The sequence below is a fragment of the Babylonia areolata genome, chromosome 8 (assembly GCF_041734735.1).
Source record: "Babylonia areolata isolate BAREFJ2019XMU chromosome 8, ASM4173473v1, whole genome shotgun sequence".
NCBI lineage: Eukaryota > Metazoa > Mollusca > Gastropoda > Neogastropoda > Buccinidae > Babylonia > Babylonia areolata.
The window spans coordinates 305,603-320,090 of record NC_134883.1 but is presented as its reverse complement, the minus strand read 5'-3'; the positions used below and the strand labels follow the sequence as shown (position 1 = coordinate 320,090).

The window sequence follows — 14,488 nt, the reverse complement described above, 5'->3', positions numbered from 1 at the left end:
CATGCAGTGTCTTTGATTAAAATTTTGTGTTACATTTTGTTTGTCATTTTCTAGCATTGTTACATTTTGTTTGTCCATTAAGCCAGTTTTATCAATATTTATTTTATGAAAACTCATGATTTAGCAACTGTCTTTCAACAAGGGCTCTTATGTCTGGAACCATCCTTATAGAAAAAAGTCGATTAGGTGTTCATTTTACTATCAGTTTACATGGTTTAAAATGACCTGGAGTGGTAAAATGATACAATGAAAAGAGTGAAACAGTACTGCTGTTGAAATTTGTGTCAGATTCACTAAATGTGTATCACAGTGTTGGTGTTAGACACGGAACACATTCAAAGACCACTGATTCATTAGAATTGATTTGTATGATGAGCATTGAAACTAACGAGTCGGGGTTGCTTTCCCTTCCCTTACATTCATCTTATCTTTGTGCTGCAAGGCTTCAGTGAATGAATAAACAAACAATGTTCATTTTCAGTCATGCAACGCTCACCCAATGAAGCCTCAAGAATGTTTCGCCAATGGTTTCAGGCGGTACGTGCGAAACGCCGCAAGCAGGAGAAGTGTGGTGTGAGGAGAAGGAGAAAGAAGAAAGGGAGGATGAGGAAGGCAATCTGTCAGAAGAGGATTGGGGTTCATCCTGCCCCGCCTCTCACAGACAAGTATCAGCAGTCACAACGAGGAGGGGCCCGTCAACGAAGTGGGATGAGAGGCCATCTGGTGATGGTGAGCACTGGGAAAGTGTATGGATGTATAAGGTTGATGTCTGCATTGTTTAAAACAGAAGGGAGGTACGATACTTTTGGAGGCTACTAGCAGCAGCTACTTTTGATTTCCGCTGTAGGACTGGAGTTGGACCCCCTGGCCGGAGTCTGAACCAGTGGGGTAGTGTACTGTAAGTGTGTGTACTTGAATGTAATTTAAGGGGGAAATTTTCCTTTTGCTGTGTCTCAGTATGGGTTCATGTATGTGTATATCTTTGCTGTAAGAATTCACTCGCTCGCTCCTGAAAATTATCTGTGATAGTACATTTTCACTGAGCTACCATTGATTCTAGTTCTTGTTACATACATGTGTTTACTTGATGCTTTTACATGTTATGTTTCAACTGTTTTATCGTAAGTGTTCACATCGTTACAGAAAACCCTTTTGGGGTCACAAAAAAACATGATTTATTCACACACATTTTTGTATCAATGGGCCTGGGCAAATACAGCTGCTATTACATTCATGTGCAAGCACATCCTAATGACAGGTGTGTACTCTTGCTGTCTCTCTCTTTACACACTTGTAACTCGCACATATTCTCACCCTAAGTCACATTCAGACATGTAAAAACACGCAAATACTTACTACCTGTGGTAGTTCTTTTCAGGACAGCAGACATGTCAGGAGAGAAGGATTTTTCCTTGAATTTGTTTCAAAGAGAGAATATATATATATATAAATATATGTTAAACCCTCTTCCTTGTTGCCATTTGTCAAAATGGAGACAGACCGTGTCAATGGAGGCCAGACCCCAGTTGTGAAGAAGATGCTGCTTCAGCTCCACAGATGGCCCTAAAGAGGGCGCTGTTGACCACATGGAAGCAAGAGCAGGGAGACGGCAGAAGTCAGTGTGCCCATTTTCCGGTTGTCATTTGTGAACAGCTATGGCAGTTCAGACTGCATGTCCCAACTTCAGACGATGAGAAGCCAATGAAACTGAATGGTGAGTACAACAAAATGGCAGTGACCTACCTTGCAATGGACTTTATAAACACCATGGTGCAGTTATGAATTGACATGCAAGTAAAACCATGGTGGTGGGGGAGAGATCGTTTATATACCTATTTAGAAAAAAAGAAAAGTGATATTCTGCAGCCACTACGTAAGATAATCTCATGGACTTCATAGATGATGGGGAGGTTATTTGGTGATACATTTGCAGAAAAGAGCCATTGGACATGAGGATAATACATCAAAATAGAAACAACTGAAAAGAATTAAGAAACCAGTCGAAAAAGTCTGCACCAAAATTGTTCTTTATAGTCCTAGGAAGGTGGAGTGCTTTTGGTTATTTCTTGAATGGTTTACTTTGCTTTGTACCATGAGAAGGTTCCACTTTGCTTTGTACCATGTGATGGTTCACTTTGCTTTGTACCATGTGATGGTTCACTTTGCTTTGTACCATGTGATGGTTCACTTTGCTTTGTACCATGTGATGGTTCACTTTGCTTTGTACCATGTGATGGTTCACTTTGCTTTGTACCATGTGATGGTTCACTTTGCTTTGTACCATGTGATGGTTCACTTTGCTTTGTACATGTGATGGTTTACTTTGCTTTGTACCATGTGATGGTTCACTTTGCTTTGTACCATGTGATGGTTTACTTTGCTTTGTACCATGTGATGGTTTACTTTGCTTTGTACCATGTGATGGTTTTACTTTGCTTTGTACCATGTGACTGAGTTGTCATTGTAACTGAATGATGTTAGATTAGGTGATTCTTTCTGAAATTGCATCTAATGACAGCCTTGAATGCATTTGGTGTTGAAGTCTTGATAAAAGGATTACATACCTTTAGAAGTTTTCATTGTTTGGTCAGTTTAGGTATCAGTGCAGTTGCTTTTGAAAAGTCTCAGTTTCACAACTGGAAGCTGTTCTGAGGGTGGTTTTTTTTGTTTTTTTTATCACTGACAAGCTACAAAACAAAAAAGAAACAGAATATATAAGATCTAATATATGAGATGAGTTACTTGACACAGATTTGGTAATAGGAAACCGAAAATGAACTATGGAGATTTCTCTCTCTTTTTTGTATTTGATTTAAGGTTTCCTTTCAGTTTAAGAATGTTCAATGAACTACAGGTACAAGATTCACAAAGGGTTAATGACTACTGTAGGACATGCACAATTTTCTTCTTTGGGGTTTGGCGAAATGATGCAGAGTTTTTAGCAAAGAGCGATGTATATACAACCAGTGTAATGAGTACCACACTTAACCAGAGGTGCTTTCTTGCACATGTTTTCAATCAAAATTTACAGTCATTGCAATTGCAGTACACTGTAAATTTTTGGCTGAAACATCAAATTTTGAAACATGTTTTTCAACCTTTTCATTGTGCATGCATGACTAAAACAGCTGTTTGTGTATTCAACTAGACCATATGCAGCCTGCATAATTTAATCACCTTTCGATTTTTTAACCTTTTATGAAAATACACTCGCTTTCATGAAATCCTTATCTTTCCTTATCTTTTGTGAAGTCTGTATTTTGTGTTGCTACCAAAAAACAAAAAAAAACTCAAACAAAACCACACCCTCCAAAAAAGCCCCCAAAAACATTTGTGTTGCTTTTCTCTATTTTTGTTGCTACTTTAAAAGAAAACACAAAAAAAACAACCCCTCAAAAACAACATCATTTGTGTTCCTTTGTGCAGGTCGTACCTTCATCTCAGCAGATTGGTCTTCTCTGGCAAAGAACAAGTTCTATGATGAAAAAATTGCCGAGGTGAGAGGATGTAATGTCTGACTTCAGTCTCTTATATAACCGCTTTCACACACACACACACACACACACACAGACCCACACACATGCAGACTGATAAGTGCCTAAATACACACAAATACATGCATGAATGAACAGGCACAGGCAAGCAGATGGAAGAGAGGCTAACATACAAACACAATCACCGACATTTGTGTGCAAATACATATATGCTCATGTACATGCATACACGCACACCACACACACAACCACACATACACACTCACACATGATTTAAAACATAGAAATTCACCTGCAGTACCCTTCACCACCACAGTAACAATTCATGTCATCCCAGAAGCTGGAACAAGATGACACAGTGTACTAATTAATGCAACCGCCCCCCCCACACCCCCCCCACCCCCCCCATGTTACACAGTGCTGCAGCTGGAGGATGCACACACTCACTCTCTCACTCACCGTTTCACAAACACATTCACACATTTGTCTCACACACATGCACACAAACACACACATACACCACACCACACCACACACACCACACCACACACACACATGCACACACACACACACACACACACACCACACACACACCCACACCACACCACACACACACATGCACACACACACACCATGAACACACACACACACACACGAACACACACACACACCACACCACACCACACCACACCACACTCACAACCACACCACACCACACCACACCACACCACACACACACACACACACACACACACACACACACACACCACACACACACACACACACACACACACACACCACACCCCCAGAACACCCTGCCCCTCTCCCCCACAGCACACCCATACACAACACAATACACCAGTTCTACCCTTCACCCCCCAGGAACTGGAGCAGCATGACACAGTACGTTACCGTAGCGCCCCGAAGCGCACGGTTCTCCAGCTGGAGGACTGCCTGCGGCTGTTCACAGAGGCGGAGCAGCTGAGCGAGCAGGACCCCTGGTACTGCCCCCAGTGCCAGAAGCACCAGCAGGCCACCAAGAAGTTCGACCTCTGGTCCCTGCCCCAGTACCTCATCATCCACCTCAAGCGATTCTCTTACAACCGCTACTGGCGTGACAAGATCGACGCCCTGGTCGAGTTCCCCACACGGTGAGTTTTTTCTGGGTCAAGTGGAGGGGAGATGCAGGTGTTGAGTGTGCAGGGTCTTGTCTGGATGAGGTTAGATGTTGTTTACCATGTTGTCTTTTTGAAAACGTTTACTGTGCTGTGTCTTTACATTATTTACTGTTCTGTGTCATTACTGTGGTGTGTTATTGGTGTTATATGCTATACTCTTGTCATTGGCATTATATACTGGACTGTATAATAATTATTGGTGTCGTATGACATAGTTACTGTGTCATCAGTATCATATGCTCATCTGTCATCAACATCATATAATGTACTGTGCTGTGTCATTGGCGTCATATACTGGACTGTGTCATCGGTGTCATATACTATACTGTGTCATTGGCATCATTTACTGTACTGTCATTAAAGTGATACACTGTTCTGTTTTATTAATGTCATGTGCTGTTCTGTATCATTGATATCATATGCTGTTCTGTCATTGGTGTCATATACTACACTGTATCATATGCATCATATACTAAGGATTGTCATTAAGGTCCTTTTCAGTGCTATGTTACTGAAGTCATTTTCTGTGCTGTCAAAATCATTTACTATACTGTGTCGTGGACATATACTATACTGTTACTGACATCATATACTATGCTGTGTCATTGAGGTCATATGATACAGTGTCACTGACTTCATATACTACACTTCGTTGACTTCATATATTATACTGTCATAGAGACATCATGTACTATACTGTGTCCAATTGATGAAAGCTGAAGCCAATAGATGCTTGAAAGTTATGAGTCATGAAATGATCTGAACTTGTTAATGTGTTATCAGGGCGCTTCGGTGGTTGTTGTGGGTTACTGAGAGGAAAATTAGAACATGTTTTCTGCAGACATTGTATTTTCGTCTTGGAGTGTGCTTGTGTCTGTTTCAGGATTATTAGCAGCATTTTCAGCAATGTTTTTTTTTTTTTTTTTTTTTCTTTTGTTCTAAGAATGGTGTGATTAGTAACTCTGGCTTATTTTTCTCAGTTTCCTCTTTCAAGGATACCCATCTTTGTTTCTGCCTGTGCCTCATTCACCCAGTCATTTTCTCCTACCTCTTTCTCTCTCCAGGTCCACCCCTCCTTTCTGTGCAAAGACATGTGTATGCTCTCAGGATGGCCTTCCATCTTGACTTTTGATTATAGTTTGCAAATGATTGTGTAGAAAGAACTTTCTTTTGCCACAAAACAGCAGTGTTGTAATTGCTTGGTGTGCTGTGCCTGTTTGCAGAGGTCTTGACTTACGTCAGTACATCTTGAACCGGGAGAACCGGGACATCAATATATATGACCTGATCGCCGTCACCAACCACTATGGAGGACTCGGGGGTGGTCATTGTGAGTATTCTCCCTTCACTTGAATGGACTGATGTGTAATCAAAGAACTAACAAACTTGAAAAAGTTCATGGCTACCAACAGCGTGTTATAGTTCACAAGGAAACCCGTTTGATCTTTTGCTGGCTTTGTTCTTTTCATGTTTGTTCATTGCAGGTGTTTGTTTTTTGTTGTTTTGTTGTTGTTTTAGATTTTTTTTACAGGGGCTGATTATAATGGTAAGTGCTTAGTGCCTTGGATTAAGACCCTGAAGGTCTAAGGCTTCAATCCTGATAGTGCATGATGTGTTTGGATGAAGATAAGTCTTTCAGGTTGATGTATATGTAAACCCCTTTGTCAGGTCAGGTCATTAGATCTGCTACTGGTAACCTGTAATCCAGTACAACCTGTTCAGGGTTGGGTTGCCGACGACTAAACCGGCACTTCCACCGCTCCCTTCTGGGACTGGTGAGGCGGGTGGCTAGACACCCTTATGGAGACCCATAAAAGGGCGTCGGCTCAGGAGAGCCACCGACGGCCATCTAGCTCCACTGTGCTGTGTGCATGCCACACGCAGTTGGCCCCCGGGGGTGTGTCTATCCATGTATGCAAAGTCTGGATCCGGCAGAATCTGCGGAAGAAACCTATCGGTTCAACGGAGAGGAAGGCGGTTATAGCAACGCACTGTGGAGTGCAGAGAGCAAGATGAGACACCGAAAGGATATCTTGGTCATCCACTGCATCCGTGCTCATCCTCCAGTCGTCTCGACTTAGTCTTGCCACTGGTAATTGGTGGACCCGGACGAGAGAGTGAGGTCGACGTTGCGCAACTCCTCTTCACTTTAAACAAACTCATCGCGCAAGTCATCAGTCATCCAAAATGACCTTTCATCCTTCATCATTTCATCACCCCCAAGTCCTGTGGCGACAGGCGAGCGACGAAACGACAGGTGTGGGTACACTGGCAGTCGCAGCCGCAGACCTGCACGCAGGCGGCTCAGGCCATAGGGTCGTTCTTCGTCGACAGGAGCAGCGATGGAGCTCGGCAGCCGTCTGAGCGTCTGAGCAGCCCTCTTTAGGAATGCACTGCTCACCTCCCTGGCATGAGGAAGGGGCTAGAAAAGGTGCCCTAAAAATTGCCTGCTCCATATCACCCTGGCCAGCATACCGCGGCTGAGTGAGACTCGGCTTGCAGGCGAAGGCGAGCTCTGTGAACGGGGATCTGGTTACACCTTCTTCTGGAGTGGACGAGGAAGCAAAGAGCGACGTGAGGCTGGCGTTGGTTTTGCAGTAAAAACAGCACTTGTCAGCAAGCTAGCTGGAATCCCAAAGGGAGTCAACGATAGGCTTATGACCATGAAACTCCCACTGGCATCTGGCCAGAAGCACCTCACCATTGTCAGTGCCTACGCCCCAACCATGACCAACCCGGATGAAGTGAAGGCGAAGTTCTACGAGGACCTTCACTCTGTCATTGCTGCCATCCCTAAAGCAGACAAGCTCATCATTCTTGGGGACTTCAATGCTAGAGTTGGCTCTGACTACATCTCCTGGGATGGAGTGATTGGAAAGCACGGTGTGGGCCACTGCAACCCAAATGGATTGCTTTTGCTTCAGACCTGTGCAGAGCACGAACTGCTGATAACCAACACAGTTTTCTGCCTCCCTACCCGTAACAGGACGTCATGGATGCACCCTCGCTCAAAGCATTGGCATCTCATCGATTATGTCATCGTCAGGAAAAGGGATAGGCAAGATGTACGTGTAACAAAGACCATGTGCTGCGCCGAGTGTTGGGCAGACCATCGCCTTGTAGTCTCGAAGCTGAATATTCGAATCCAACCCAAGAGACGCCCCCAAGGCCAGAAGGCTCCAAAACGGCTCAACATCACTAAGCTGAAAAGCATCACCATCAAACAGTCCTTTGTGGAGCTGCTGGAAGATCGTCTGGAATCCGCCTCTCTGGACAACCAGAATGTGGAGTCTGACTGGAGGACCCTGCGTGAGCTGATCTATAGTACAGCTTCAGAGACCCTTGGACCCATGACCAGAAAGCACAAAGACTGGTTTGATGAAAACTGTGATGAAATCAAGCAGCTTCTGGATGAGAAATGCCGTCTGCATCAAGCCCACCTGAGCAACCCAAAGTCCACATCAAAAAAGGATGCATACAATGCCATCCGCAGGACTGTTCAGCAAAAGTTACGCCAGATGCAGGATAAGTGGCTGAGTGACAAAGCTGATGAGATCCAGGGATATGCTGACAGGCACGATATGAAGAGGTTCTATGATGCCTTAAAAGAAGTCTACGGCCCCACATCCTCATGATCATCCCCCCTCCTCAGTGCAGATGGGAATACCTTGATCACCGAGAAGGAGAACATTCTCTAACGATGGGCTGAGCACTTCAACAGTGTCTTAAATCGCCCTTCCTCCATAAATGATGAAGCCATAGACCGTCTCCCACAAGTCCCCACCAACGAAGCACTGGACGAACCGCCAACACTTCTTGAGACCCAGAAAGCAATCCGTCTGCTATCCAGTGGCAAAGCACCTGGCTCAGACTCCATACCAGCAGAGGTCTACAAGGATGGAGGCACTGTGCTGACTGAGAAGCTTCATCAGCTGTACTCACTCATGTGGAAAGAAGAGACGATCCCCCAGGATTTCAAAGATGCATCTATCATTCACTTGTACAAGCGAAAGGGGAACCGGCAAGCCTGTGATAACCATCGGGGCATTTCCTTGCTCTCCATCGCAGGCAAGATACTTGCCAGGATCCTACTTAACTGCCTCACAGCACACCTTGACCAAGGTCATTTGCCTGAGAGCCAATGTGGATTCCGGAAAGAGCGCGGAACCACTGACATGGTGTTTGCTGCAAGGCAGCTGCAAGAGAAATGTCAGGAGCAAAATGCTGATCTGTTCTCCACCTATGTCGACCTCACTAAGGCCTTCGACACCGTGAGTAGAGAGGGACTGTGGAAGATCATGGCCAAGTACGGATGCCCTCGGAAATTTATTTCCTTGGTCAGCCAATTCCATGAAGGCATGCAGGCTCGAGTCCAGGACAATGGTGAAACATCTGCTCCTTTTTCTGTCACAAATGGTGTCAAGCAAGGCTGCGTCCTGGCTCCAACGCTGTTCAGCCTCATGTTCTCTGCAATGCTTACTGATGCCTTCAGAGATGGCGATGTTGGAATCGGCCTAAAGTACCGAACAGATGGCAAGCTGTTTAACCTCAGAAGGCTTCAAGCAAAAACGAATGTCATGACAGACATCATCAGAGACTTTTTGTTTGCTGATGATTGTGCCCTCAACGCTGGATCTGAAGCTGACATGCAACTCAGCGTCGACAAGTTTGCCACTGCCAGCAGGAACTTCGGCCTTACCATCAGCACGAGGAAAACTGAAGTTCTCCATCAGCCAGCCCCAGGGAAACCCTACGTTGAGCCCAACATCACAGTCAACGGTCAGAGACTCAGTGCGGTGGAGCGGTTCACATACCTTGGCAGCACACTGTCACGAAATGCGACCATCGACGATGAAGTGAACGTCAGGATTGCAAGAGCAAGCGCAACTTTTGGTAGACTCTGTGCAAATGTCTGGAACAGAAGAGGCATTAGTCTTGAGACCAAGCTAAAGGTCTACAGAGCAGTAGTTCTCCCCACACTACTGTACGCCTGCGAAACTTGGACAGTGTACCAACGACATGCCAAGAAGCTGAACCACTTCCACACAACATGCCTAAGGAAGCTACTGAACATCAAGTGGCAAGACAAGACCCCAGACACAGAGGTGCTCGCAAAAGCCACCCTTCCCAGCATCTTCACCATCCTGATGCAGTCCCAGCTTCGCTGGGCTGGACACGTGGTGCGCATGCCAGACCATCGGCTGCCCAAAAGGCTCTTCTATGGCGAGCTGCAACAAGGGAAGAGATCACACGGAGGTCAGAAGAAGCGCTTCAGAGATACTCTGAAAGTCTCTCTGAAAGCGTTTGATATCAACCCTGACTCCTGGGAGGAATCTGCAGTGGACCGTGACAAATGGCGCGCTGCTGTGCACAAAGGCAGCCAGGTTGTGCGAGGCCAACAGGACTGCTGCAGCTGTTGAAAAGAGGCAGGCCAGAAAGTCACGGGCAAACAAGCTCCCTGACAATGATATGCCTGTCTTTGTCTGCCCCAACTGTCAGCGAACATTTCGTGCGCAGATTGGACTATTCAGCCATCTGCGCACTCACAGATAGATTCATGAGCATCCTTCCCCCCACCCCACCACCACCCTCCCCCCATCCCCCATCCCCCATCTGGATGACAACGATGGTCATCATCGATCTCGATGGACACACCACCACCACCATGTAAACCCAGTTGTGCTTGAATCTCTTTCTGTGAATCACATTTTGGTGGTTTACAAGACACGCCAGTGTGCCATCTCAGTTAACCAGTTGAACCCTGCACCTGAGCATTGCTTGTTGGGCATCAGGATTTGTTTCATCAAAATGGTTTCCACGTTCCTACATTGTGTGTAAACTGCAAGCAAGGGGAACTTACCTACAGTATTTCCAGCTGTGTGCACACATGTCTGTTTGGAGGAAAAACAGGTTGATTTCAGTGTGTTTTCTGCATTTTTCCACATCAGTATGACGGAAGCTTGCTTAGGCTGTTAACTCCATAGGTTTGAATGGGTTAAAAGACAAGAAAATGTACAAAGGAGGTGCTTCCAGTAGTTCTGTGGATATTGTTTCTCATTGTCTGTCTTCAGGTCATGTTCTACTTTCTTATTCTGTAGGCATTGTTTGTCATAGAATATCAAACACTGTTGTTTTCAAAAGATGTTCTTGTTCTTGTTTGATGTCATTCATTAATTGTTGGTCGTAAGACGTAACTGTATGTCTGTTGGTGACTCTTCATTTGAGATAGTACTTCTCCCTTTCTTTCCACTGTTCATTCTTCTGTTTTTGGCCTTTACTTGGACAGCTGTACAAACAACTCTAGTATCTCACCATTAACAGTTTACTGTGTTTGCTGTTTGTGTTTGTGTTGACAGTGATTTTTAATGAAGGACATTCTAGTTATTTCCAGTCCTTTATGTTGTTTCCTGCTTCCTGTTTGCCTTTTTTTTTTCCAGACACGGCCTTTGCCCAGAACCATGACGATGGAGAGTGGTACTACTTTGATGACTCTAGTGTGTCCTCATCATCAGAGGAATCAGTTGTGGTCAGTATGCTCTTTGGTTTCAGTAAAGAATGGCAGTAAGGGTGTACATCCATTTAGATAAGTAATGTAAACATTTTATTATTACTAGTCTAGTTGGGGTGACAGTTTGTACAAAGAAGGCTGGGCAAGAAAGATGAGAAAGCATTTTCAAGGCTTTTGAAAAACTCCTGTGAAATTTGTTCAGTGTGTGTGGGGCTTGTGGAAGTTTTTGCATTTCAAATATGATGTTTTATTTTACTAAAAAGATATGAAATTGACTATAGTAATTTGATGTCTTTGTGTCTTTATTTGTTTAACCATCATTGTGTGTTCTACTGCTTGATATTTTTTGTATTAACTTTACCATCATATTTGTTTTTTTTGTGCAAATATATATGCAGAATGTGTGCTTGGGTGCTTGGTTTGTTTGTGTGTGTGTGTTTGAGATAGTGGAAAGGTGTTTTTTATCGGGTTTGCTTTGCTATGACTCGGTTGCATGTGTTTTGTTGTACATATTGCTTGCCAATTTTTTACTGTCATGTTCATAAGCCTGTGTACACCATACTTAATTTTCCTGACTGACATGATAAAGGGGTTCTGATTATGATTGTAATGTCGGTGTGGGCGCTGTCATGCTGGATGTGTTTTCAGACAAAGGCAGCTTACGTTCTGGTGTACAAGCGGCGAGGGCAGGACTCCCTGATAGCCAAGCCCTCCCAGGCCCCACCCAACACCTCCGGCAGTAGCAGCACCAGCAGTGGAGATGGCAGTGATGTCAACGGCTACACCAACAGTCACACAGATGATGAGATGGACGTCAATTGATGATGGCTGTTTGTTGTGCTGTAGTAGGTGCCCTTGGGCAGTGCCGTGCTGTGTGCTGCCAGACACGATGACCAGGAAGAGTGGAAGAGTGTAGAATGGGAGTTTTTTTTGGTTTGTTTTTTGGGATTGAGGGCTTTGGATGGGGGGTTCTTGGGTGTTTGGACAGCCAACACAAAGTGAGAAGTGTAATACTGTTGATGAAATCTGTCTCTTTTTCCTTGATTTTTTTTTTCATTAATGAATCAATGCTGTTGAAGCCCTATTTTTTTCTTCTTTTTATTTTCATAACCCTGATCCCTCCACACTTGAAGACATGAGCAGTGTTGTTTTGCTGTTGATCAGTATCTTCAAATCTTTTGTGCATAGAAAACTTCACATATTTAGGTTTTGGACTCTTTGCCTTACTGACTTAGATTCTTTCTCTCTTTCAAGGGAGATAGCTTACTACCATGCTTCTTACAAAATCTTTTTTTTGGCAAAAAAGATATTCATAAAAATGCTGTAATACTTCATACACTTTCTTGGTCTTAGCAAATTCTCTCTCCCTCTCTCTCTCTCTCTGCCTCTCTCTCTCTCGGTGCCTCTCTGTGTCCATCTGCACACTCTCTCTTTTATTTCTTTCACTTTCCCAGCAGTGTGGTCAAACTGTTGTTATGCATCTGACAAAAAAAAAAGATAACCACCTTTATCCTTCCCTTAAAAGTCATGAAGAAAATGAGTTACATTTTTAGGGCATTAATTCTTTTATCTTTGTTTTTATTTTATTTTATTTTATAAATCAATGTGTGGACAGATATTTGTCAAAGCTGTTGACAATAAATGTTTTCTCAGTGTATGTTGAGATTGGATATATTTCACAGAGGTTCTCTTGTGGCAGGATGTGATAGTATTGACAGGAGAGGAGTTTGGGTTGGATGGAGAAGACACTGGTGTCTATGCGGTTAGATGCGGATGGGTGTACAAGTGTGCACGCTTGTGCATGTGTGTGTGTGTATGCAGTGCTGATCTTGGTTCACCTATCTTAACTTCTGAGCACCAGTCAGGCCAGTTGTGATATGGAAAAAGGAGGAAACAAAATTTAATCATAATTCCAGAAAGCTATTATGTTGTTGTTGATTGCATAGGATGCGTTCCACTCACTTTCTTTGTGTGTTTTGTGAACTGATCGTGAGGGCCATTTTTTGACTATTTGAATTTGTTGTCTGTACCCCGGTCATTTTCTGGCACGTGTCCCTGTGTTATATCAGGTCCGCTGGATCTTGATCTGTTGGCAACATTGTGTGTGTAGTACAGTCCCCATCTCCCTGTCTCTTACTCCTAACCATGTGATTTCTCAGCTCTCATTGTACTACAGTCCCCACCTCCCTGTCTCTTACTCCTAACCATGTGATTTCTCAGCTCTCACTGTAGTACAGTCCCCACCTCCCTGTCTCTTACTCCTAACCATGTGATTTCTCAGCTCTCATTGTAGTACAGTCCCCATCTCCCTGTCTCTTACTCCTAACCATGTGATTTCTCAGCTCCTCACTGTAGTACAGTCCCACTCTCCCCTGTCTCTTACTCCTAACCATGTGATTTCTCAGCTCTCACTGTAGTACAGTCCCCACCTCCCTGTCTCTTACTCCTAACCATGTGATTTCTCAGCTCTCACTTGTAGTACAGTCCCCACCTCCCTGTCTCTTACTCCTAACCATGTGATTTCTCAGCTCTCACTGTAGTACAGTCCCCACCTCCCTGTCTCTTACTCCTAACCATGTGATTTCTCAGCTCTCACTGTAGTACAGTCCCCATCTCCCTGTCTCTTACTCCTAACCATGTGATTTCTCAGCTCTCACTGTAGTACAGTCCCCACCTCCCTGTCTCTTACTCCTAACCATGTGATTTCTCAGCTCTCACTGTAGTACAGTCCCCATCTCCCTGTCTCTTACTCCTAACCATGTGATTTCTCAGCTCTCACTGTAGTACAGTCCCCATCTCCCTGTCTCTTACTCCTAACCATGTGATTTCTCAGCTCTCACTGTAGTACAGTCCCCATCTCCCTGTCTCTTACTCCTAACCATGTGATTTCTCAGCTCTCACTGTAGTACAGTCCCCATCTCCCTGTCTCTTACTCCTAACCATGTGATTTCTCAGCTCTCACTTGTAGTACAGTCCCCATCTCCTGTCTCTTACTCCTAACCATGTGATTTCTCAGCTCTCACTGTAGTACAGTCCCCATCTCCCTGTCTCTTACTCCTAACCATGTGATTTCTCAGCTCTCACTGTAGTACAGTCCCCACTCCCTGTCTCTTACTCCTAACCATGTGATTTCTCAGCTCTCATTGTAGTACAGTCCCCATCTCCCTGTCTCTTACTCCTAACCATGTGATTTCTCAGCTCTCACTGTAGTACAGTCCCCATCTCCCTGTCTCTTACTCCTAACCATGTGATTTCTCAGCTCTCATTGTAGTACAGTCCCCACCTCCCTGTCTCTTACTCCTAACCAT

General features: G+C 44.3%; 1 protein-coding gene across 1 annotated transcript in view; it reads left to right on the top strand.

Moving 5' to 3' along the window:
- Positions 1-13,494, top strand: part of LOC143284949 (ubiquitin carboxyl-terminal hydrolase 4-like) — a 41,234-nt gene extending 27,740 nt beyond the window's left edge. Inside the window, exons 16-22 of the mRNA XM_076592111.1 lie at positions 535-729; positions 1,489-1,714; positions 3,427-3,497; positions 4,377-4,645; positions 5,896-6,002; positions 11,110-11,198; positions 11,829-13,494. Of these exons, the coding sequence (XP_076448226.1) occupies positions 535-729; positions 1,489-1,714; positions 3,427-3,497; positions 4,377-4,645; positions 5,896-6,002; positions 11,110-11,198; positions 11,829-12,002 (1,131 nt within the window). The 3' untranslated portion in view covers positions 12,003-13,494. The remainder of the gene's footprint in view (positions 1-534; positions 730-1,488; positions 1,715-3,426; positions 3,498-4,376; positions 4,646-5,895; positions 6,003-11,109; positions 11,199-11,828) is intronic.
- Positions 13,495-14,488: the final 994 nt, after the last annotated feature.